Source organism: Macrotis lagotis, chromosome 1, assembly GCF_037893015.1.
Source record: "Macrotis lagotis isolate mMagLag1 chromosome 1, bilby.v1.9.chrom.fasta, whole genome shotgun sequence".
NCBI classification, from domain to species: Eukaryota; Metazoa; Chordata; class Mammalia; order Peramelemorphia; family Peramelidae; genus Macrotis; species Macrotis lagotis.
Window position 1 is genome coordinate 22,871,198 of NC_133658.1, and position 25,872 is coordinate 22,897,069.

The following is a 25,872-nucleotide window of genomic DNA, read 5'->3' on the forward strand; positions in this document are numbered from 1 at the left end:
CTTAGCTCACAGTAGGCAACTCATAAATACTTGATCATACATTTAGAACTGGGAGGGACATTAGACAAAGTCTAAGTCAATCTTTTCATTTACAGATGAGGAAACTAAGGCTTAGAGATATGAAGGAATTTGTCCAGGGTCACATAGCCAGTAAATGATAGAGGCAATTTTCAACTCAGCTCTTTCTGGCTCTAAGACCAGTGCTCCTATCCACTATGCTGCCTTAAGAGCAGGGACTCTTGTACTGGGGAATGAAAAATGGGGAAAAAAAACTATTTTTTTGTATAATTGATTTCCTTTGTATTCATGTATTTAAAAACATTATTCTGAAAAGGGGTCTATGGCTTTCACCATATTGCGAAAAGGGTTCAGAATACAGAAAAGGTTGAGAGCCCTTGCTCCAGAGCCATATATGGCAACCACATGAGTTTATTTATTATTCGTCAAAAAAGGGGTTATAGAGAAACCCCAGTGTACCTGGGGTAAAAAAAAGTAGATTTCAATTCAATTCAATTTGGGCTCTGAGACCCCTAATCTACAAATGGGGAAGATACCTAGAGTCCCATCAGCTTTGCCTCCTGTGAAGTGCTGTTAGTCCTACCTCTGTACTGTGGTTCACAGTCTTCCCTCCCTAGTTCCGCCTTCCCTACACTTGCCTAAAGCTAGTCATTCCTCCAAGTCCACTTCTAGGGTGACCTCCTCCCAGCAGCCTTTCATGATGCCTTTGTGCTTGGCCCTTACTCCTTCCTCAAATTGTCTCCTGTAGATACATAAACTAAGCCCCAGAGCTCTTTGGTATGGAACTTTGTCCTCAGTGATAGAAATCAATGGCCTAGGTCTGTATGAGCAATGGGGAGAGATGTGGGGGAGAAAAGAGATCTTCCATCTCTTCAGGTTCTTCTGGCTTCCAACTTCAAGAAAGATTTTCAATGTCAACCTCTCCTCAAGGAAGGAAGAGACAGACTTTGCAAAGAAGCAAACACAAGAGGAGCCAGAAGACTTCATCATGACCCTATCCAGAGAGAGAGAGAGAGAGAAAAGAGAGAGAGAGAGAGAGAGAGAGAGAGAGAGAGAGAGAGAGAGAGAGAGAGAGAGAGAGATTGCTAGGGATATATTCTCTTATATATGCTTTCTCTGATTTGTTATTCTTTTTTTCTTGGATAAATGTATTTCTTTGCAATTTGCTGTGTTCATCTTATAACCCATATTTGGTGGGAAGGGAGCTAAGCCTTGAATTTATATTCAAGCTTGGTATCCTCCTTTTCCCATTAAGAAATAGAGATCAGGAGTTTCACTTAAACCTTAGTTACTTGCCCAGACAATGATATTTAAGGAAGCAGATAGACATAATTCTAGCCTATACCTCCTTTCCCTAGAAGAGCAGAGTGGTCTCTGGCTCCAAGGTTTTTCCTCCCCTCCTGGCAGGAATTAGTGTCCTTTAAAAAAAGGGTGGGGGCGTTGGGGAAAAGACTTTTCTGAACCAGATACAACACCCCACAGTATCCATATTGTTACCTCAGGAGAATAAGAGTTCTTGAAGGGAGAGGCTATTTTTTTTCTTAGCTATATAACCCTCAGCACCCAGCACCCAGTCTTCCCTAGAACAACTTTAATCCCTGTTTTTGGAATAGAATAGAATCCGAAATTAGACTCCAAAGAAACCTTGGAGCCATTATTGCTGCCCTTCCCCCAGTAAGCCAAAAAACATTTCTGTCATCCAAAAGTCTTTTATTAAGCATCTCCTTTTGTTCAGTGCTGTAGACAGAGGCAGAGAGATCCTGCCCAGAGCGTTGCTGTCTGGGACTAAAAACCCAATGTCTGGTTCAGACACAAGGACGCCCATGGGTCACAGAATTGTGGTCAATTTGAAGAATTGGAAGGAGCCTCAAGAAGAGAGGGCACCAAGGGTCACACCTGTTCTACAAGGTCCCCTGGAAGCCAGTCTAATCAAGACCAAGGGGATTCCAAGGGCTGAAGATGGAGTGAGACCCCTTCCCCTCAATTGGTTTCCATGCCAGCTTAGTTTCTTACTCCAAAATTTTCCTTCTCTTTTTTTATCAGAAAATCAAATCCACAAGGCTTTACTCAAGCCCAATATGCTAAACAAATTTCCAATCATGTATACAGATCCATACACACATATACGCTATCACAGAAGAATAGACTTTGGCCAAGTAGTCCTCGGGGAGTGACTGACCAGGGAAGCCAAGATGTTCTCCAGCTAAGAAAGATATCAGATGCCCAGTCCAAGCCCAGGGGTATAGAGGATGGGATGATGCATGGGGAGGTGAAAGGAAGGAGTAAAGGAAGTAAAATGAGAAGGAAAAACAGGAACAAGAAGATAGAGAAAAGGGGGGAAGAGATAAATGGAGGATAGGATGAAAGAAAAGGAAAGGGAGGAAGAGGGGAGAAAAGCTCCTTGAGATTAAGGATGGTTTAATTCTTTGCTGTCTCCAGGTCTCAGTAGAGTGCCTACCATATGGTAGGTGCTTAAGGAGAAATACTTCTTGAATTGACAGTATCTGGCTGACAGATTCATCATAGGTACTTCATGAATGTGTGACTGGCCATTTGTCTTATATCTAACTGGGGAGGGGGGTTGAGCTGAATCCCCTCTGAAATCCTTTCCAACTCTGATGCCCTATGATTCTGGGAAGGCAAGAAATGAATAGAGAAATGATGGTGTAGGGGGAGAAGGAAAGAAACCAGGGAATCCCATTCAATTTAACAATCAGAAAAGTAATTGATGACAAGGGAGGAAAAATTGAAGAGAGATCTTGAGAGAGGAGGTAAGGATAGAGATGAAGAGAATGTGGGAGAAGGGGCTTCTTCCTCACCTTTGGTTTGGGTTGCATAGCCACTGGAGACCCTTCCAATTTAAGAGATCCTGGGATTGCAAAAGCAATAAAAAGGCAAAGAGGGGAAAGAGAGGATGGCCAGGTAGTCCCAGAGGCAGAGTACGAAGGAGAAAAGAAGGAACCAAAGCCTGGATCTTGACAACCTCTCAAGAAGGTCATATCTTCCTCCCCATCCCCACCCTCCTGCACTTTTACTCTGTTTTAAAAGAATGGAGGACCTAATCTACCACCATCCCCATCCTGGTAGGTTTGGCACATGCTCCAGAAAACATCGTGGTAGGCCAAACATACATACACAGACACATCTCCAAACACACACACACACACACACACACACACACACACCCCTAGATAAGCCTCCTTGGCCACTTAAACTCCATTTTGTTCTATGACCCAAGGGGGAGTCCTTGAGATGTCAGGAGAGAGAACCCCTGCAGTGCATAGGGAGTCACCACCACCACCACTTCCTGTCTGCTTGTTCATCAAGCCTGAGGTAGCTCCCACTCCCTGGATGAGCCAGGGTTAGGCTTTGGCATCAGAGGGCTGGACAGTGGTTAAGAGAAACTTGGGGACTCAGGATTCTGCATCTCCTGAGGGCATCTCCAGAGGCAAGTGGGCCACCCATTAGCTGAATGGTTTCACCAACTTCATGGCAGCATAATTCTGGAAGGAGAGAAAGAGAAGGGCAAGAAAGAGGGAGAAGTGGTCAGTGAGCCTCATTTATAGTTGGAACCCATGCCACTCTGGATGCAGGTATCAAATGAAAGGTTTGGACTAGATGTCTCTGAGATTCCTTCCATAGCCAGAACTAGGTCCCTAAAGCAGAATCTATGGGAAAGTTGTCTTCTAGAGGGTTGTGGAAGCAACCAGATTTGGGTTTGAAGGTGTTCCCCAACCAAGGCAAGGAAGGAGAAGGAATGACCTTGCTAGTGTCATCCTGGACATGGGGAATCTTCATTTCAGAACATTATTTACCCCTACCTTACATTAGCCTCATAGGGGTATCAGGTTTAGAGCTGGCATGGGCCATTTTTATAGATGAACAAAACTGATGAACACAACTAATGTCTGAGGCAGGATTTGAACTCAGGTACTTCTTCCAAGTCGAACACTCCACCTGGATGTCATTTTACAAGAACTGTGCCCTCTGTCTAAGGTTCCAAATCTGCCACCCCTAGTATCACTTTCATCCCTGTTTCTCCCCTAAAGAGGAGCAATCCTGGTCCCCAGTTCTTCCCTGTTCCCCTCCGCCTCATCATCAGCTAATCCATGTTTCCACTTCCAAAATGGGGTCAAAATCCTCTTCCTCCAGGATGTCTTCCTCCATCGGGTCTACAATATTTGGCACTTACAGCATACATCTCAATCTCTATTTAATTATATTTTCATATTTCTGATTCTTAGATCCTTTTTAAAAGATATCTTGAGTCTTCCATGGTAGGCCAATAGCTCCCCAGCACAGAGACTGTCTCCCCATCACAGCAAGTTTCCTAGGGTCAGGGACCTCTTTTTCCCCTCATCCCATGGGTCCCCAATACTCTGTCTCCCCCCCCAACTCAGATTGCTCAGAATGGGAGACAATTCAGAAACAACCTACTCCCTCCCTGAGAATTGGAAAGGAAAAGGCTGTCCATCCAGTTCCATCCCTGGAAACCCAGTATGGGCTCAGCTTCAAAGGCTGGGGGAGAAGGGGGGAGGTCGAGGGGAGAGAAGGGAGGGCAGATGGCTTCCTGGAGAGGAACCTCACTGTCCTGGGGCCAGCCCCAGAGAAGGCAATCACAGCCGCTAATGCCCTTGATTAGGCCATGCCTGCCAGCCTGGCGAGGCTCCCTGCTCCAACCCTCCTGCCCCCACCCCAGTACTCGGGGGCCTCTAATTGGGACAGGATGTTCTCTGAGCTTGTCCCGGGGAAAGCCAGCTCTGGAATCAAACCCGTCCTGTAGCTCCTTGGCCAAGTCTCCCCCCCCCCCCCACCGCCATGGTCCCTTCCCAAGGCTGGGGTTGGGGGGGGGGGTGAATGATGAGTGGAATCCAACCAGACTGCCTGGAGCTGTCGATTTTCCCCAGCTCTGTTCCCTTCAGAGTGAGGTTTCCCAACTGGGTCAGGGCCCAGGCTGACTGGAGCCAGGAAGGGAAGAGGCTGAAGGGGAAAGGGGTAAAATCCCCTGAACCCAAGGGTTGGGTTCAAATCCTGCTCTGCCAACAACCTGCTGCGGCAAGACTGCTCTCCATCAAGACCCTTACCCTCTCTGGGTCCCAGTGGATAAACCAGTATAGTGAGGGGTCTGAACTCTGATCCCAAAAGCTGATTTCAACTCTGAGATTTCCATGTCCCAAGGAGCTACAGGCCTTCTTCCTTCCCAGAGCATAAGCAGCTTCCATAGGGCACCCCAGGGTGCCCAGCACCACTATCTTATCCAGATTAAGACCATCTGAGCCCATCTCTCCTCCTGGATCAGTAACTGTTTAAGACACTTTCCTTTTCCTAAGGTTGGTGTCATTTTCAGTTCTCCCCATGGAACCAAAGGCACACCAGGGGCTCCCTGATGGAGGGCAGGGGCTGTGCCTTTCCCCTTACCCACAAGAGACTCCCTTTCCCAATCTAAGCAGAGGCTCCCAGGGGGCAGGGGCTGTGTCTCCTCCATCAGACCCGCAGGTCTTAAAAGGCATGGGCTTTGATTTCCCTAGCCTATTTCTCCTTTAACTCCCCCTACCACCCCACCCCAGCATACTCTACCAGCTCAGCGCTCCTTCTTTCCCCTCCCCCCTCCCCAGTCAGCTCAGAATGAAAGATTTGCAATGGTTCATGTCCATATTCCCTCCCCCCCTCCCTGTGAAGGCCCCTCCCTTGACTTCCCTGTTTCACACCCTCCCCTCCACCAGGTTCCTTACCGGGAAGGCATAAATGAAGATTCCAAGGAAGAGGAGCAGGATGAAGAGGATGATGAAGATGATGATGAAGCACCTGAACCTTCGCCAGACAATGAATCGCATTGTCTTATATGGGGATGTGAACCAGAGGAAGGAAGTGTCTGGCCGCCTGTAGCACAGGGGAAAGATCAGGGCAAAGGGGTGAGTCAAGCAGCTGCCCCTAAGGGAGCAAAGGACTGGGGCCAAAGTGGAGGGGGGGAGTAATGTGGATAGGGAAACAAGAGGCAGCAGGGCTGAGTACCAGAAACAGAGGAGCTTTGCAAATGAGGAAACTGAGGTGTTCTATGAAGATAAAAAAATGTAATCCCCAATTATCTCTTTCACATGTTGTCCCCTCCTATTAGATGGTGAGCTTCCTGAGGGCAGGGACCATTTTTGCCTCTCCCCCAACACTTAGTTGGGGCTTGACCCATAAACAAGGGATTAATAAATGCTTGTTGGCTGGCTCTCAGTAGAGACAGTGGACTACCATGACAAGTGATAGATTTGGAATCAAAGGACCTGAGAGCAAATTCTGCTTCTGATGCTTACTACCTACATGATCTTGGCAAGTCCCTTCCCCTTTCTGGGGCTCAGTTTCTAGTTTCTAGTTTCCTCAGTTTCTAGACTGTGTCCACTGCCCAGTTTCCTCTGGGCCTAGCCTGGTTTCTCTTAGGACCCTGACCTTCTGCTAATTCCTCCCCTGCCCTCAAGCACCCCCAAAATGAACACAAAGGAGCTGAGGTTTCAATGCAGATGAGTCCCCTACTTTGGTTCTTCAAGTTTGGGGTTCATGTTGGGTTCATCACGGCCCAATCCAGCAGGCCGTTCTTCATGTTCTGACTCAGGAACAATTTCCAATGTCATTTCCAGCTTGCCCTATAGAGAAAGAGAGAGTCTGATTAGGGCTGAGGAGTTATCTGTTGGACCTCACATGGAGAGAGTAGCGGGGTGAGTTTACCAGAGGAAAAATGAGGAGGGATTAGCCCGGAAGCAGAATAATCATGTGAAAAGAGCCTGGTCTGAGAATCAGAAAAACCTGGTTTGGAGGTCTCACTTCTGCCAGTGACTGGCTGAGAGACCCTCAGGAGAGGGCCTAATAATCTAATAATCTATGAGTCATTATGACTTTTCCAAGAGAGCTAAGTTGCCTCGTTGAGCAGAAAGGGCCTTTTAACTATTGAATGTTGGAGTTGGAGGAGACCTTAGAACACAAAACATCCAAACCAGAAACCATGGCAGAACAAAGAATATGGAAGATAGAAAGAACTTCAAAAACATGTCAGAACTGGATAAACTCTGGGCCCTACTGTGGACTTCAAAGTCAGAGTCAGAAAGGATCTTAGAACATAACAAACTGCCAGAGTCCTGGAAAGAGACCATTGAGACCTTATATAGGATGACAGAGCAGAACCTGCAAGAGCCACTCAGGTCACCCACTCTATCTTCCTCATTTTTCAGAGAAGAGGCACAGTAAAGTTAAGGGGTATCAAAATATTTTAGCAGCAGGACTTGAACTCTGGTCCTATGACTCCAATTGTAGTAGCCTCCTCACCGTATGACACTTGGCTTAAGTCCATTTCAGCATAGTTAAAAGAAATAGAGATTCTGGGACACTAATACAATGTTGGTGGAGCTGTGAACTCATCCAATCTTTCTGGAGAGCAATTTGGAATTATGTCCAAAGTACAACAAAAATGTGCATCCCCTTTACCCTGAAGAGATGATGAAAAAGGCTAAAGACATCACTTGTACAAAAATATTCATAGCATGTTTGTGGTGGCAAAGAATTGGAAATTAAGTGAATGTCCTTCAGTTGGGGAATGGCTTAACAAACTGCGGTATATGTATGTCATGGAACACTATTGTTCTAGTAGAAGCCAGGAGGGATGGGAATTCAGGGGAGCCTGGAGGGATTTGCATGAACTGATGCTGAGTGAGATAAGCAGAACCAGAAGAACACTGTACAGCAACATGGGGGTGATGATCAACCTGGATGGACTTGCTCATTCCATCAGTGCAGCATTCAGGGACAATTTTGGGCTGTCTACAATGGAGAATACCATCTGCATCCAAATAACAAAGACCAAAGACTATTACCTTCAATTTAGGGAAAAAAAGTTAGCTTATTATGTAATTTTGCTATTTCTTATACTTTATTCTTCTTTCTTAAGGATATTATTTCTCTCTCATCATATTCAACTTAGATCAATATATACCATGGAAACAATATAAAGACTAATAGACTGCCTTCTGTGGGGGGTGAGGGGAGGAAAGCAAGAATGGGGGAAATAGGGGCGGCTAGGTGACGTAGTGGATAAAGCACCAGCCTTGGAGTCAGGAGAACCTGGGTTCAAATCCGGTCTCAGATACTTAATAATTACCTAGCTGTGTGGCCTTGGGCAAGCTATTTAACCCCATTTGCCTTGCAAAAACCTAAAAAAAAGAATGGGGGAAATATTGTAAAACTCAAAATAAATAAAATCTTTCTAAAAAAAAGAATAGAGATTCATCACCTACTATGTGATGTGCAAAAACAAACAACAAAATAAAAATCAACGGTCCTTGTTCACAAGGAATTTCCATTCCACTTGTAATTGAAGAAAAAAAAGACTGGTAGTAGCTTGATAAGTTCCTTCAGATTGGGGAGCCAATTCCATCTGCCCTATTGCTTGGCACACATACATAATCAATACACAATAATAAAATACAAATAAATAATCAATGTTTACTGAACTACACAGTGCCTGTGGGCTTCTCACCTTGAAACATCCCTCAGCCCTTGCAGCCCCTGCTTCTACTGGTAAGGTTTTTTGGTCCATTTTAAGAAGAGGCCCAGACTGGGTACACCCCCTCTCTACCTTACCTACCTTTTCAGCTCCCTTTTATGTGTTGGGGAAAGAGAAATAAAATCTAAGTTGGGTTTTTTCCCCCTTATGTTCTTCTCTCTAGCACTTGGTACATAATAAGAACTAAATAAAAGCTTGCTGACACACCACCTGACTAATATGGGTACTGGAACTCTCCATCCCTGGGCAGATGGACGGCCAGAATGGAGGCACTGTTGGTGCTCATGGGCACTTCCCCCAGTGTCACCACTGCCAACCCAGAGAAAGGCAGAGAAAACTCACCGCAAGGGTCCTTTTCTCTCCTAGCTCGGCTGTGCAGGGCCACCAGCCTTTGACTGATTTCTGTTCAAAAAGAGACACAAAGCGTTCTGGATGGAAGATGTCATCCAGCTGATCCAGGGAGCACTTCTCAGCGGTCTTGGCTGGTTTGGGCATCCGGTGAAGATCCAACTGAAGTGAACCTGAAGTGGATATAAGGTTCATTAGTCCAGAGATTCCCTAGGGTGCAGGGATACAGTGGGACATTGGTTAAGGGAAAGAAGGAAGGAAGGAAGGAAGGAAGGAAGGAAGGAAGGAAGGAAGGAAGAGGGGAAGGAAGGAAGGAAGGAAGGAAGGAAGGAAGGAAGGAAGGAAGGAAGGAAGGAAGGAAGGAAGGGGAGAGGAGGGAAGGAGGGGAGAGGAGGGAAGGAAGGAGAGGAAGGAAGGGAGGGAAGGGGAACAAAAAAGACAGATGATGAAAGAGAAGTGCCAGGCACTATGCTAAGCACTTTATAGATACTAAATCATTTGAACCTCAGAGGTAAGTGCTATGATTATAACCACAGGAAATAGGAATTATTATGTAGTATATTAAATGTATAATACAAATAATATAATATTTTATGTGAATTCTATAATACAATATAATTGTTTCTTGGAAAACAATTTTTAGAACAATTTGTTTCTGATAAAGCTCTCATTTCTCAAATATTTAGAGAACTATATACAGAGGCTCAAATATATAAGAATACAAGTCATTCCCCAACTGATAAATGGTCAAACTATATGAACAGGCAATTCTCAGATGAAGAAATCAAAACTATCTATAGTTACATTAAAAAAAATGCTCTAAATCACTACTGATTAGTGAAATGCAAATTAAAACAACTCTGAGGTTCCACTTCATACCTATCAGATTGGATAACATGATGGAAAAGGGAAATGACAAATTCTGGAGGGGATCTGGATAAATAGGATCATTGATCCAGGATATTGATCCAATCAGTCTGAAGAGAAATTTGAAATTCTGTTCGAAGGTCTATAAAATTATGCACATATACACTTTGAATCAGTAATACCAGTAGTAGTTTTGTATCCCAAGGACATTAAATAAAAGGGAGAAAGATCTATTTGAATAAAAATATTTTTAGAATCTCTTTTTTTGTGGCAAAGAATTGGAAATTGAGAGGATGTCCATCAATTAGGGAATGACTAAAGAAATTGTATCTTATGAATGTGATAGAATACTCATAATATGAGAATTTAAAAACAGGATAGTTAATAAATAAACCTGGGAAGACATATAAACTGATGCAAAGTGAAGTGAGGAGAACATTGTACATACTGACAGCAATATTGTAACAACAATCAACTATGGAAGACTTAGCTATTCTAAACAATACAATGATTCGAGACAATTCTGAAAGACTCATGATGAAAAATGCCATCTCCTTCCAGATAGAGAAGTGATGGACTCTGAATGAAGATTGGAGTATATTTCACTTTCCTTTTTTCTTGCTTCACCCACCCACCCAATATGGCTAATGTGGAAATTGGTTTTATATGACTTCATATGTATAATGGGTGTCATATTTCTTGCCTTCTCAATGGGTGAGGGAGGGAATGAAGGGAGAGAGAAAATGTGGAACAAATATTGAAAAGGAAAGAAAAGGAAGCAGAGCAATGTTGCTTGATAACAGAGTAAGTGGAGGATAGCAAGAAATGAAAAAACTGAAAAGATAGGAAAGGACCAGGTTATATTGTAGGAGTGGGAGGCTGGTGATCAGGCTTTGATACTGGGAGGTGGCAGTGGAAACAAAGAGGGGCAGATGGATACTACAAATATCACAACAACAGAGATGATGGACTGGGGAGGGATAACGGTGTTGAGAACAAAAGGATAAGCAATGATAACTCTAAACTTTCAAACAAAGGTAGATGAATATATGGTTGTACCACTAAAAAAAGAGGGGAAATCAGAATAAAGGTCTATGTGGAAAGATTTGTCAGGTTTAGCTCAGTTTTAGATCCAAGAACAACTATTTAGAGATAGATACACAGATAGAAGTTTTTTATAAAAGCAAACATTCAGTTTTACAGATAGAAAAACTGAGGCAGAGAACAACAAATGATTTGCCCAAAGTTGCACAAGTGAAAAAGCCAAGTCACTGGACTCCAGACCCAGGGTTCCTCACATAGTCTCCTATGCAGAGGGTGAAGTGCCAGCATGGCAGCCAGGTAGAGACAGAGACATCTAGAGGCAGCTGGAGATTGGGGTCTGGAGCATAGGAGAGAGGTCAGGAATTAGGAGGCATCCTCATGGAGGTGAGATTGGTTGAAACCATGAGAGAGAATGGACTTACCCAGAGAAGGAAGGAGGAAAAGTAGCCTGTTCTTCAGAAGCTGGGCATTGGAAGGGAGAAGGGAAATGGAAGGGGAGTGAATTGGCTGGGTGGAACAGTGGGTAGAGCACCAAACCAAGAGTCAGGAAGATTTGAGTTCAAATCTGGCAAAAAGACAATCTACTAGTTGTGTGACCCTGTGCAATTTGCCCCTTATATTCAGGTTTCCAGCCCCATCTCTCAAAGGTCACCAGTGACTTTCTCATTGCCAAATCCACTTCTCCCAATGTGAGTTTCCGTAATCTGTAAAATGGAGATAACAAAAATACCCACCTCCCAAGACAGTGGCAAGGATAAAATGAGATATTTGTAAAGTGTTTTACAAACCTTAAAATGCAATATAAAAGACAGTTTTGTTATGATCATTATCACATCTAGGCAAGAATGTCAAAGGAAGAGGATTTGGGTTTGGGTTTGGTTTTGACCAGGAGGAGGACTAGTGGTTGAAGGTACAGAAAAGGGAGGTGCAGAAGGTGCAGAGGAGAAGGAAACTAACCCTCAATTTGGGAAGGACTCTTTGTTGGAACATTTAGAGTTATCATTGATTATCCTTTTTTCTCAACACTTTTACCCCTCCCCAGTTAAACCCATCACTGCCTAGCTCCATCATCTCTGTTGCTGTGATAGTTGTAGTATCCATCTGCCTCTCTTTGTTTCCACTGCCACCTCCCAAGGTCAAAGAATATCCAGAGTCATTGGATGGTGGTGGGTCTGGACCACATGAGGATGGATTGAAGAGAGAGAGAGAGCATTCTAAACCTAGAGAATGGAAAGCTTGGGGGAATATCACACCATCCCTCAAGTATGTGAAGGGTTATGTTAAGAAAAGATGCTCTGCTTGCCTCCTGAGATCAGGACCAAGAGCAAATAAGGGGGAGGCAGGGAGTGGCAAAGAGGAAAAAATATTGACTTGATGGCAGGAAAACAATCAGACCTCATCCTAAGTAGAATGGGCAGTAGGCTTCCCTTCACTGGGGGACTTCAAATCATGGCTGGGCATCTTGGGGTGAGAACACTTCCTTTGGTTGGGTTAGAAGAGATGGCAGCTGAGAAATTCAACATGTGAAATTCTGTGATTCTATGAATTCTGGGCAGGAGAAAGTATGGGACTCTGGTCTAATTTTCCAAACATACTTTCCCCTATTAGATTGTAAGTTCCTTGAGGGCAGGGACTGTCTTTATTTTTTTTTCATTTGGCTCCCCAGTTTCTATACTGGGTAGGCACTTAATAAATGGTCATTGAAATGAACTGAATTACTTGATATGACTCTATCGCTCCCCCCTTTGATTCCCTCATGCTTGCAGGACATTTCTTATGAAAAATCCCACTTACCCAAATAATCATCAAAGGAGAACTTGTCATTATCCCAGATCTGGAATATGACATTGGCAGGGATCTTGCTTTCCGTCTTGTCCAGATTCCAAAAGCGTTCCTATAACCCAGGTCAGGGAGGGCAAAAAGGAGAGAGTCAGACCACAGTATAGGATTTCCCCTGGACAGGAGAGCCAGGTGAAGGGGAGAGGTCCCCAGTATCATTGGGAGAGAGAGAGAGAGAAAGAGAGAAAGCAAGTAGTTTGACAACCAAGAAAAGGAAGATGGTACCAGCATGGAGGCAATTGGTTATGCACAGGCTCCAAGATAGTGGAGGAGCCAAGTCCTGGGAAGACAGGGGACAGGGGCTGCTAAGTAACAAGTGAGGTTTAGCTAGAGAGTAAGGCAGCATTATTGCAGGTGACAGAGACAGTGGGGACACCAGGGCAGGCAGCATAGAATGAGGTTTGATCCCCCCCCCCTTCTCTGGAAGGAGATAAATGGAAGTCAAATTCCAGAACACCCTCAACGGATGCCACTGAGTAACCCCTAACACTGGCCATAAGCTGATGCATTAACAACTTACTTTCTACACTATCTTTACCCACCAATCATCCAGCAAGTATTAAGCACCTACTGTATGGCATTGTACTAAATGATGAAGACTTGTGAAACACTTCTCATACTCATGTGATTTTATCTTCACAATAGACCTTGGAGGCTGGTGGACTTCAATGGGCTGTGATCTCATTCATGCGGTCACTCAGTGCCAGGGTGCAGATCACAACCCATCCTTTCCTTCTCAGCCAGCATGAAGCTTATCTAGAGACTCACTCAAACTTTGCATGGGATAATAACCCATGCTGAGGGCCGTGGTACAATATTACTGGCATCATTAATCCCGTTTTAGGATATGGGACCTGAGGCTCAACTATGTGTCCAGGGTCAGCCATGTGTCAGAGGGAGGACTTGAACCAGGGAGTTCTTTCCTTCATTAGACTGTCTTTCAGTTTAGCAACAGACTGACCCCTGAACCCTGGCTGATCCATGACCTTGGCTCCAGACTGATTTCCAACAAAGAACGAATCCCTAGCCCTGGCCACAGAGTGAACGCACTCAGACAGCTCCCTGGGACTTGCATCTGACCATCCCCTTCTCTCTCTCTCTCCGCTGCCCCCCATGCCCAGCTCTCTCCCCTGCCTGGGCCTCAGGCTGGTCGGGGCTCCCTCCCGCAGGTGGTTCCCCTCTCCGGCGGGTTTTATGGCTAGCTCAGGCCAGTCTGCGCTCTAGCCCCCAGGGCTAGTTTTATGGGGCCAGTAATGAACCAGGAGCTCAAACAGTTCCTGATGGGAGCAGCTGGGATGGGGGGACCCCGCCGAGGGGAATGTGCCCCCGCTTGCCCCGAGCCTGGCGCTTCGCTCATTACCTCTCCCATCCAGAGGCCTTTTACTAGCTGTTTATTGGATGTGTGGTGCTGGCAGACATGCAGCTTGGGCCGAGGCAGAGTCTGGACCCAGTGGGTGTGCTGGGCCCCAGGCTGGGGGGCTGGGGGGGACTGCTGGCCGAGGAGGAGGGGCTGCACTTTCAAAGCAAGCTCCTAATGCTTTGCCACCGCTTCCAGTCTTGGCTAACTGGCCTCCGTGGGACTTGAGTTCATCAGGTGCCTTGTTCTGCCCTCATGAGGCCACATCTGGAGAAGGGCGTTCAGGTTGGGGCACCTCCCTTGAGGAAGGCCCTGGCTAAGCTGGAAACGCTCCAGAGCAGAGCAGCCAGGCTGCGGAGGAGCCTCGCATCTCTGCCAAATAAGATTAGTTGGAGGCATAAGGAGAAAACTCGAGTCTTCAAGTGGGTATTGGACGCCCCCCCCCCCCCGAGTTCTGCCCCTGGCCCCGCTTCTCTCTATTATTTCACTTGGTGATTTCATGAGCCCCCATGGATTCAATTATCACCTCCATGCTGCTGATGCTCAGGTCTGCCGGTCGAGCCCTGACCTCTCTCCCAGCCTCTACTCTCACATTTTCAGCCGCTTATTGAACTGAACGTCCGCTAGGCGCGTTCAACAAAGCTGTCCCCCCTAAATCTCCCCCGAGGCCCCTACTACGGCCGAGGGAGCCGCCTTTCTCCCCATCCCTCAGGCTCCCCACCGGGAGTCCGCGGGACGCCTCACGCCCCCCCCCCCCGCCAAGACCCGTCAATCACAGCTCGGCCACGCCTCTTGCAGATTTCACCCCCTCCTCAATTTCAGCCCTGGCCCCCCGCCACCGCTGCCCCCCAGCGCCTCATGCCCACGTGACGGCCCCAGCTAGCTGGTCCGCCTCGAGGCCCCCCACTCCAGCCCACTCTCTATTCCATCATCAAACTGGTCTTTGAAAAGGAGGTCTGACTTTCTCTCTCCCCTGCCCCTCTACCTTTCTATCTGTTTCTTTCTGTCTCTGTCTCTCACACATTACTGCCCCAGCTAGCTGGTCCGCCTCAAGTCTCCCCACTCCAGCCCACTCTCTATTCCATCATCAAACTGGTCTTTGTAAAGGAAGTCTGATTTTCTCTCTCTCCCCTGCCCCTCTTTCTATCTCTGTTTCTTTCTGTCTGTCTCTGTCTCTGTCTCTGTCTCTGTCTCTGTCTCTCTCTCTCTCTCTCTCTCTCACACACACACACACACACACACACACACACACACACACACACACACCATTCAGTCACCATCTAGTGCCTCTCTATTGCCTCCAGGATCAAATATAACTTTCTCTGTCTGGCTTTTATAGCCTTTCATAACCTGGCCTCCTTCTACCTTTCAAGTCTTCCCTCTTCCTTTCATCACATACTCTCTGATCTAGGGACACTGGCCTCCTGGCTCTTTCTCAGAAAAACACCACATCTCTCAACTCTCAGCTCCAGCCATTTTCCCTGGCTGTCCCTCCTGACTAACACACACACACCCTCCTCTTCCTCTCCTCTTCCTATCTGCCTTGACTTTCTTCGAGTCTTACCTAAAGTCTCACCTCCTTTTCCTGTCCTCCTTAATCTTACTCCCTTCCCTTTGTTGATTTCACCAGCATGCCCCAAACCAAACTTAATATCTTTTCTCCAAAACAGCTCGTCTTCCAGATAGCCCCATTTTGGTCAGTTATATTACCATTCTCCCAGCATCTAGGTTTAAAACGTTGGTTCATTCTCATCACCTACATCTAATACATTACTAGATCCTGTTGATTTTTTTTAAAGTTTGAGAAAATAAATCCTTGTAATTCAATGTTTTTTAAAAATGAAGTTTCATTGTTATCTTCTGTTATGATACATTCATTTTTGGAAATACCACCCCCATTCAAAATGAACAATTCCTTGGAGCATAAAATTAACATTTTTCTGATATATTCTCACTTATGCTGCTGGATTCATTATGGATTCTCTGGAATCTGTCTTCTTTCTTTTCTCAACATCAGTTTCAAGAAATTTCCTTCCCTCTTTCTTTTTGTTTTGCTGGGATTTTTTTTTTGGCAAGGCGATGGGTGAAGTGATTTGCCTAAGGTCACACAGTTAAATAATTACTAAGTATCTGAGCTCACATTTGAACTTAGGTCCTCCTGACTCCAGGGCCAGTGCTCTATGCACTGTACCACCTAACTACCCCTCCCTCTTTCTATAAATTCCTCATCTTCCTCATTTATTTTTGGTCAGGGTCTGCAGGACCTCCAGTGGGGGAACTCTTTTTTCTAATATAGATAAATTCCTCCTCAGCAACATAAAATCCTAGAGAACTGCCTCGAGCAGTCCCAGCTTCACACAACCAGGATGGGTCAGGGCCAGGTCCTCCTGACCCCAGGCCCAGTTTCTATCCATTTCACCATCCTGTCTCTCATTTCTTAGAGCACCAAGATATTCCATGACATTCCTCCCTAACAGTTTGTTAATCAGTTGGTCACTTTATCACTGCAAAAGCACCACTAGGAATGTAGTGCCCCTTGTATAGCTAAGGAAGTTGAGAGTCATAGCATTTGTTGTAATGGTTTTCACAGGTTCTTGAGCCCAGTTGGTGACAGAGCTGAGACTGAGGCTTCCTACGCCAGAGCTCTTCCTCTGACACCTTTTCTCACTCTTGGTCATTCTGAATGTCCCCAGGACTTTCTGCGGCTGGATCTCGGAGGACTGGAGTCACTTGGGAGCTGTTAACAGCTGTGGGCAGGGTTGCGGCCTTGGTCCTCACCCAGGCCCCCAGCCTGGCTCTCCTGGAGTAGGCTCTCAGCTGGCTATGTCCTCTGGCCCTCCTTCCCACTGAGAAATTCTCTGCGGTCAGAGCCAGGACTTGGTTTTAGAGAAACACAGCCTGGGCCAGGTCACAGCGGCCAATGGCCTGAGGGGCTGCTGGGGCGGCAGAAAGGAGCAGAGAGGGGAAGGTCCCTCTCTCCTTTCTAGAGTCTAGTCAGCTCGGATAGGCAGGAGGGGAAAAATAAACAACCAAGCACACTAATACACTGTTGGTGGAACTGTGACCTGGCCCAACCATTCTGGGAAACAACTTGGCATTATGCAAGGAAAATGACTAAACTGTTCATACCCTTTGACCCAGCACTGCATTACTGAGTATGTGCTCCAAGGAGGCAAAGACAGAAAGAAGGGTCCCATAGATTCCAAAGACTCCAAGCAGCCTTTTGTGAAGAAAGAAGGGGGGGGGGAGGAGAGGGGAAGGAAGGAAGGAAGGAAGGAAGGAAGGAAGGAAGGAAGGAAGGAAGGAAGGAAGGAAGGAAGGAAGGAAGGAAGGAAGGAAAGAAGGGAGGGAGGGAGGGAAGGAGGGAGGAAGGAAGGAAGGAAGGAAGGAAGGAAGGAAGGAAGGAAGGAAGGAAGGAAGGAAGGAAGGAAGGAAGGAAGGAAGGAAAAATGTCTGAATACATGATGATCTCACTCTACAGAGAATCTCATAACATGTTTTATAAGTAAAACTTAATTATCATCTGTATCCGGAGTGGTCCAGTATCTTGTTCCAGTGTAAGCCCATATCTCCTTCATGCTCATGTCTTTACCAACTGTACCCCTGCTCCACCTCCAGGCAGAACTCTGATCAAAGGGTCCTTAGACTTAGCTCTTACCTTACCCAAAACCTCTGGGAATTGGTCAAACTATGGATAAGAAGCAAGAGGAAATCCCAAAGAGGTCACCAACTCCATTCTGCCCAGTTCACCCAGTGCCCCATACCTCAGTGGTAGCTAAAACCCATCTTATGAATCAGCAAAGGCAAACCCTGATAATAATCTCAGCCAAACCCTGATGCTTGATTCTATCATTCCTTCATCCTAGCCCATCCTTCACCTACCCATTTCAGTTTTTTAATTATTAGATTTTAAATCTTAAGTGGAAGTTGCCTTTTTCCCCCTAAATCTTTCTCTCCACTTCAAGCACCTAGTACCATGTCTTACACATGATAGGTTCTCAATATATGTTTATCAAATATATATGTTTATATATGCACATCTGGCAAACTGAGGACTATACTTCTGCTCTGGTTGAAGGCTGTGTTCATCTTTTGAAATAATATTGCTGTCCATCATTAGTCATTATGAATGGGAAGGACAATGAATGTCTCAATGTTCTGCCTCTGAAGCAGTCCACGCCTTATACTGACTTTGGCTCAGTGGTGGTCACACCATAGCAATAATGACATATAAACTAACAGATGGTCATCCCTAATCATCAGATCATAGAAGACTCTATTTTAATGAACCTTTATATGTCTTAGGTTATTTCCGTGCCCTTAGTGAAGGAAGATGTACCTCAAGAGTCCAATTTCAAATATATCCACAAAATCCACATAATAGGACATTCAACCAATACAATAGTGTTCATTAAGCATAACAGGTGTTGTGCTAAAAGCTAGGAAACAGACACAAAATAGCAGGTGGTTCTGACCAAGAGCTTACAATAACGGCACAGATGAGTTTATAAATGACAACGAGAGAGAGAGAGAGAGAGAGAGAGAGAGAGAGAGAGAGAGAGAGACCAAGATGATCAGCCTTGAAGAAATCTAAGGACCCTAAGAGTTGGAGGTGGGGTGGGATGTACATTCCAGGAATGCAGGGTACCCTGTGCAAAGACATGGAGATGGGAGATGCCAGGCTTTCAAGACTAAACTGAGAGCAGCTGTATTTATCCTATAGGCAACTAGGAGGTTCTTAAGAGAGGGAATGGTATCATGGTCAGACCCAAAATTCAGTAAGGTAATTTTGATAACTATGGGGAAGATGGGTTAAAGAGAAGAGATAAAGCAGGGAAGACAATTCAGATGGTTTCCACACTCTGGGAAAGCTGCAAGGAAGGACTGAATTAGGGTGGGAGCTGATGAATGGAAAGGATAAATGGGAGGCAGCGTGATTCAGTGGATACAGCTCTCACTTTTTAATCAGGTTCAGATCCTGCTTCAGTTGTCTATATTACCTGTGAGACCTTGGGCCCTAGTTTTCTCATATAAGAGATTATGGAGGTTGACCAAGATTAATCAATCCATAAGTATGTATTTAAGTGCCTACTGTATACCAAGCATTGAACTACACACTGGGGATATAAAGGGAAGAATAATTCCTGCGCCTAAGGTGCTTCTACTCTAACGGGGAGAACATATGTGTGTGTGTTTGTGTGTGTGTGTGTGTGTGTGTAATCTCTATGTTTAATATAGGCATATGTAATATATGTGTCCATATGTGAATAGAAACCATACACAATAAATGTGGAGTAGAGAGAAGGTGACATTAAGGGGTTGGCACTTAGAGCTGAGGGTCTCAGTGGACCCCTTACAATTCTAGATTGATGGTCCTCTGATAAATGCAAATGTTTAGTAAGGGGATAAGGATTAGATCTATTATAATTTTGCTGATGTAGGGAACTCTTGGAAGAAGAAACTCAATCCATCAACACAGGTTGTCACTTTCTCTGTAGTCTAGAGCCTAGAGAACTGAGAAGGTCAATGATTTGTTCAGGATCACAAAACCAGGAGGTGACAAAGGTGGGACTTGCCCGCCAAGGTCAGTTCCCTATCTAAACATTGTAGAGCAATATCCATATGATGAGCTATGAGAGTTTAGGGTCGGGGGAGAGTTGAGGAGGATTGGGAATCTTTGGAAACCAAAAGTTACCCCTGAATTCTGTCTCCCAAGTCAGTCATGCCCATGTGAATCAATCCGTTCATCTCTGTTATCTTGCTGTGTTTGACTATCTCAAACATGGTCAGGAAGAATTGGGATTCAGCCCCTATAAGCAAGGGAGCCTTAAAATGACTGCAGCATCCCCCAGGGAATTAGAGTCCCTTGGGAGTAGAGGGCAGACAGTTCTACTCTCTGCATCAGTTTTAGACAGCCAGTGGAGGCACCTCAGAGAGAGAGAGAGAGAAAGGAAAGAGAAGCCACAAGCTTCAGTCAAGAAAGGTCTTGGTCTGGGAGAGGCAAAGTGTTGGATGGAGGTGCTGCCAAAAACAGAGAGGCCCAGAGGACATAATTAACCCTGGTCCTCACATCCCAAATGGTAGCTCAGGACAAGGTGAAAAGATGTGGGGATGAGGAAAGTGCCCCGTGCAACCCACACATGGGAGAGAGACAAACAAATATATTTTGAAAGGCAGACCTTATAACAAGGCATGCTAATTGCTACTTGGGAAGGGGTTTTTTTTGTTGTTTCTTTCAATCTGCCTTCTACTTGAGGTATTTCCCAGTTTAAAAGTAGAAAAGTCCTCAACTTTGGTTGTAGTAGCTAAAAAAATCTTTTAAAATAAGAAACACACAAAAAACCCTCTTAGGTTGCAATCAGACGTCTTGTTGAAGCTCTGCTTTTCCATATATATTTGTTTATCTTTCTGCCATCTCTGGCCTACACACCAGGCCCTTTCTGTGGTTTTTGGCCACAGTTTTTCACCTTGTACTCGGCTATTTGGAATTTAAAGGATGGGGGTAATTGGTTCCTGGAGGCCTCTCTGAGGCGCTGTGTTCTGACCTGGTCAGGAAGCCACACCTGCCAGAAGGTGGATTCTGTGACCTCTCTCCCCTCTGGAGCTGTTGGCAACTCCTGAAAGGGCAGACAGATGGGGGTCTCAGCTCTCTTCCCTGGGGTACCCTTAATATCACCTTCTAATTCAGAGACAGAAATATCCTAGTCTTGCAAAATTGAAATGCATTCCAAATTCAGAGTCAGAGTCCCACATTGGACACTTACTAATGGGGTGACTTGGGTAAGTCACTTCACAGAATCATAGAATTGGAGAGTCTTTGTCCCTAGAGCCATCGCTACCATTGTTATTTCTCATCCTTATTACCAATGGTAATGGTCGCCCAACTTCTCCTCAAAGACCTCCAGACACAGAAGACTTCCCATCATCCTTCAAGGCAAACCATTCTCCTTTGAGATAGTGCTCATTCTCAGGATGTTTCATCCTAAAGGAGTGTCTTTGTGGCCTCTACCCAAACAGAGTACCCCATCTCCAACCCCTCTTGGATAGGCTAGCCCTTTAGACCCTTCTTGATAATTCTCATGTTCTCCCTGACTCTTTTCTTCTCGAGTCTAGGTGGAGGAGGGAAGCACAGACTTGAGGCATTCGTGAAAAAGAACACCAGATCCCAACAAGGGTAGTTCCCTATCTAAAAATTGTAGAGCCAGGGGCAGCTAGGTGGCATAGTGGATAAAGCATTGGCCCTGGAGTCAGGAGTACCTGGGTTCAAATCCAGTCTCAGACATTTAATAATTACCTAGCTGTGTGGCCTTGGGTGAGCCACTTAACCCCATTTGCCTTGCAAAAATCTAAATAAAAAGAGCTCTAAAGATTGTAGAGCTATATCCATATAATGAACTATGAGAGTTCAGGGTCAAGGAGGGGCAGAGAAACAGTGTGTGGACATCCCCAGGATGTCCCCAGGATGTTGGGGAATTCTTTGCTCCAAATCTGGAATGATAGCTGTAAAAAGAAGGTCTAATATTGAAACTCCCTCCACTGCACTAGATCAGCAATGATTCTGTAGACCGTAGTCTTAGAGAGGCTAAGTTACCTGACCAGGATCACAAAATTCAATATATGTCCCAAATATGTATTGGAACCCCAACTTAAGATTTCTTGATTCTGAGATTTCCATCCACAATGCCATCATTTCTTCTCCAAGTGAGAGGCAGTTAGGGAATCCAATGGATAGAGTCCAATCCAGATTTAGAATCTGCCAACTCTGTGAGACCCTGGAAAAGTCACTTAACTACTCTTTGCCTCAGTTTCCTCATCTGTAAAACGGGAATGATAATAGTGCCTACCTCCTCCCAGAGGTATAATGAGGATCCAATTAGATCATATTTGTAAAGTGATTTGCAATACCTTGAAGAGTTATGAGTACTAGCTATTAATAACAGTAAGGATTGATGATGCCAGTGTTGACAGAGGCAGATTTATAATCCTGTTCTTATACTAAATATTTTAAGGTTTGAAAAGCACTTAGCATTCATTATAATAAGGGTTTACTGAATGAATAAATTCTACTTTTTTCTTTCAACAACCCTAGGAGTTGAGCACTGTAAAATGTTATTATTCCCATTTTACAGATGAAGAGCCTGAGGTCTGAGGAGAAGCCTCATACAACTAGCAAAACCTACTGCATAGACCCAACTCTCTTTTTTTTCTGCCTTCTTTTGGGCTACCATGATGGTTTTCCCCACACATGCTGTCCCTATATGGCTCCCTGAATTCTCATGTCCACATCTGTTTCCCATCTGTCCATTTTCATACTTGTCATAGCAGGGCAATTATGTAGCTAATGGCTTTAGAATTAATCAACCCATTGACATTAAAGACTGAGGTTCCCATTAAAGCAGCAATTCAAAACTCCCAATTAGTTGCATTGATTCAAACTCAGACAAATATAATTAAAACCAGGATATGAGGTGGGGGTGGAGTGCAGGGAGGGTGACTTTGAGATTGGGATGGAAAAATTAGTGACTGTAATGATGGCAATAGTGATGGTGGGAATGGTGATCACATGATGAATGTGGTCATGGAGATGAATGCCACAATGGTAGCAATGATTATAGGGATAATGATAATGATGATGATGAAAGTAATAGTGATGGTGGGAATGGTGATGATGATGATGATGATGATGAATGTGGTATATGAGGATGAGAATAACAATGTCTATAGGGAAATGGTAATGATGATGGTGGTAACAGAGAAGATAGGAATGGTGGTGATAGTGATGAATATGGTCATGGGGATGAAGATTACAATAGTAGCGATGGCTATAGGTATAATGGCAATGATGATGATGATGATGATGATGATAGAGATGGTGGGTCATGAGGATAAGGTCAAACAAAGCAGCAATGGTTATAGGGATGAAAATGATGATGGCAATAGCTAAAGTGGAAATGTTTATGCTGTTATGAATGGGGATGAGGGTGGTCTTGGTTTCAAAGATGAAAGTGATCGTTAGGATAGGGGTAATAAAGGGTAATAAAGATAGCAATGACCATAGATGTACTGAAAACATGGATGACAATAGTGATGGTGGTGGTCCTGACTGTGGTGATAGTAATCACAGAATTTTCTGGAACTTGCTCTTCACTTAGCCCTGATTCTATCCTTGGTCTCAGATTTGGAAGGACCCTCCAAGGTTATCTAGTTCAAACCACACTTGAAAATAAAGCCTCACTATGACACACCTGACAAAAGTGTCTCCTCCACTCTCTCCTTGAATACCTGCCACAAAAGGGGAACCCCATAGTCTTCCATTCCACTTTGGGATAGCTCTAATTTTTAGAATGGTGTGTTTTGCTGACATGGAACCTGTGGAGCCAAGCAGGCCAAGATTGATCCCTTTCCCACAATACACTCCTTCAAACACCTAATCATATCAATCAATAGCATTTAAGAAACATCTATTATGTGCCAGGAATTGGATATATGAAGACAAATGAAGCAGTCCTGATCTCAAAGGGCTTCCATTCTATCGGAGGAGACAACACATATGAACATAAGTATTAAAAAAATATGGACAAAGGTAATTGGGGAGGGGACAAATAGCACCTTGGGGGTGGAGTGGTTGGCATGGAAACTCAAGGGCTTCACACTCTGAAAACTCAGTCAAAACTCAGCCAAACCTTCAATCTGCCCCAGCTCCCAATCCTGGCAGTCCAATGACATATTTACAGAGCTTTACCTCTTGGGACCTCAGAGCAGGGGTTTGTACTTACCCTTTTATTTTTCGGGTCTTGGACCCCTCTGACAGTCCATTAATGATCATGGACACCTTTCCAGAGTAATGTTTTTAAATGCATAAAGTACATACGATTACAAAGGAAACCAAGTAAAAACTAATAACGATTTTTAAATTAAAAGCAAAGGAAACCAAATAGATTGGAAATAGAATACTCCAAATATTTTTCCCATTCAAGTTGTGAGCCCTCTGAAATTTCTCCAGGAGTTCCAGGGTTCCTCTCCAGAGACTTCGTCACTGGGGAAGTGCAAGGAATTCCGCCCCAGCTTCCTCCCTTTCATATGGTTTACCTCTTCTGATCATACCTCAGGAAGGTCACCCATGTATATGTAACACATTCCTCCACACATTACCTTCCTGGTCAAGAGAAGCCTCTAAAGAACCTGAAATCACTCTTACAAATAACAATAGCAAAAGGTAACTTTTATAAAAGTTTGCAAAGCATTTAACAATGGATCTCATGTCATAAAAAAAGGATCTCGTTTGATCCTCACAATTCTAGGAGAGAGATGCTGTCCATAGCCCCATTTTATAATAAGGAAACTGAGACTATGAGGTGATAGGTGACTCCCCAAGGGTCACATAGCTAGTGAATCTCTGAGGCTAGATTTGAACTCAGGAATCTCTGATTCTGAATATGTCACTGAATCTACCATACTATGCTTCTTCCCAACCTGATCTTTATATGAAACATTCTCAAAACCTTTTAACATCCCAGTCACCCTCCTCTGGAAGTCCTCTATATTTAAAATAGTGAGTTTGAATTCCACCCCGGATACTTACTAGCTGTATGCAAGTCACTTGGCCTACTGGGGCCTCAGTTTCCTCATCTGTAAAATGAACATTTTAGACCTAATGTCCTCTATGGTCCCTTTCAGTCCCTATGAGCCTTCCTAAGTTGTGGCACCAGTAACAATGAGGACTTGTTTTTATATGTAGCTGTCAGGGTTTGCATTATCTCACTGTTAAAAAAAAATCCTACAAATGGTCTGACCCAGGAAGTGTACAATGGGACCATCAGGACATTTTCTGTTGTAGTTCAGTGATTGATTTTTCTGTTGTGGCTGACTCATTTGGGGTTTTCTTGGCAAAGATACCAGAGTGGTTTGCCATTTTTTTCCATTTCATCTTACAGATGAGGAAACTGAGGCAAATAGGGTAAAATGACTTCCCCAGGGTGTTAACAAGTGTCTGAGGCTGGATTTGAACTTAGGAAGAGAAGTCTTCTTGCCTCCAGGTCCACATTTTATGTATTATTGTATCAGCTAGTTGCCCAGAGACATAAGGCTTCTCTTAATATGGTCTAAATTCACATGAGCTTTTCTTACTGCTGACTCATACTGAGCTTGTGGTCCATTAAAACCTCCAGATCTCTTTCAGGAAATCTGCTATCACCCCTATGTTGTCTTTGTGACATTGATTTTTTTTAAACTTAAATATATGACTTTACACTATTCCTAATAAATGTCATCTTACGATTCATTTGATGAATGTTCTCATGATGCCAAAAACTTTCTCTGAAGCAAGGGTTCATACCCTTCCCCTGAAACGAGGGACCTCTGGGAGGACAGACTGTGCTGTCCCCATTAAATGGAGGCTCCTCAGAGGCATTGGTCTACCACTTTTAATCTGGTCCTGAGACCCTATTGATACAGATACAGAAGGATGCTGATGCCAACAGATCCCCACATTGGCAGACTACAGGGACTGCTCTCACCTTCTTGGCAATCATGCAAACTTGCTCAGCAGGCATGTAGTCGAAGGGGAAGATGAATCGCCAGTTAAAGTTGCCCTCTCCTCCCAGAGAACGATAGTGAACATCCGTCTTTTGTTTGTGCTCCTCAAAGCCAAGCATCCAACTAAGGAGAGATAAGAAAAACCATCATTTTTTATGAGAGAAATATTCCTTATATCCTGAAGGGATGGGAAAGCAAGAAGGAGAGATGGAGGATAACCACTGCCCCTGCTATCACAAAGACATCACCTTAGTGGTGATAAGGGATCCCCATCATCCATCCAATGGTACACTACAGTCCTGGACAAGGAGCAATGAATGTGGAC

At 44.6% G+C, this 25,872-nt stretch overlaps 1 protein-coding gene across 19 annotated transcripts in view; it reads right to left on the bottom strand.

Moving 5' to 3' along the window:
* Positions 1-1,569: 1,569 nt before the first annotated feature.
* Positions 1,570-25,872, bottom strand: part of DYSF (dysferlin) — a 256,063-nt gene continuing 231,760 nt past the window's right edge. For 9 of the 19 annotated variants that reach the window (XM_074195853.1, XM_074195764.1, XM_074195790.1 and 6 more), the window contains 6 exons: positions 25,529-25,670; positions 12,611-12,710; positions 8,900-9,078; positions 6,538-6,647; positions 5,751-5,898; positions 1,571-3,521 (listed from right to left, as the gene is read on the bottom strand). In XM_074195853.1, the coding sequence (XP_074051954.1) occupies positions 3,483-3,521; positions 5,751-5,898; positions 6,538-6,647; positions 8,900-9,078; positions 12,611-12,710; positions 25,529-25,670 (718 nt within the window). In that variant the 3' untranslated portion in view covers positions 1,571-3,482. Of the gene's footprint in view, positions 3,522-5,750; positions 5,899-6,537; positions 6,648-8,899; positions 9,079-12,610; positions 12,711-25,528; positions 25,671-25,872 lie in introns of all 19 variants that reach the window. The other 10 variants (XM_074195909.1, XM_074195895.1, XM_074195836.1 and 7 more) reach the window with 3 other exon arrangements.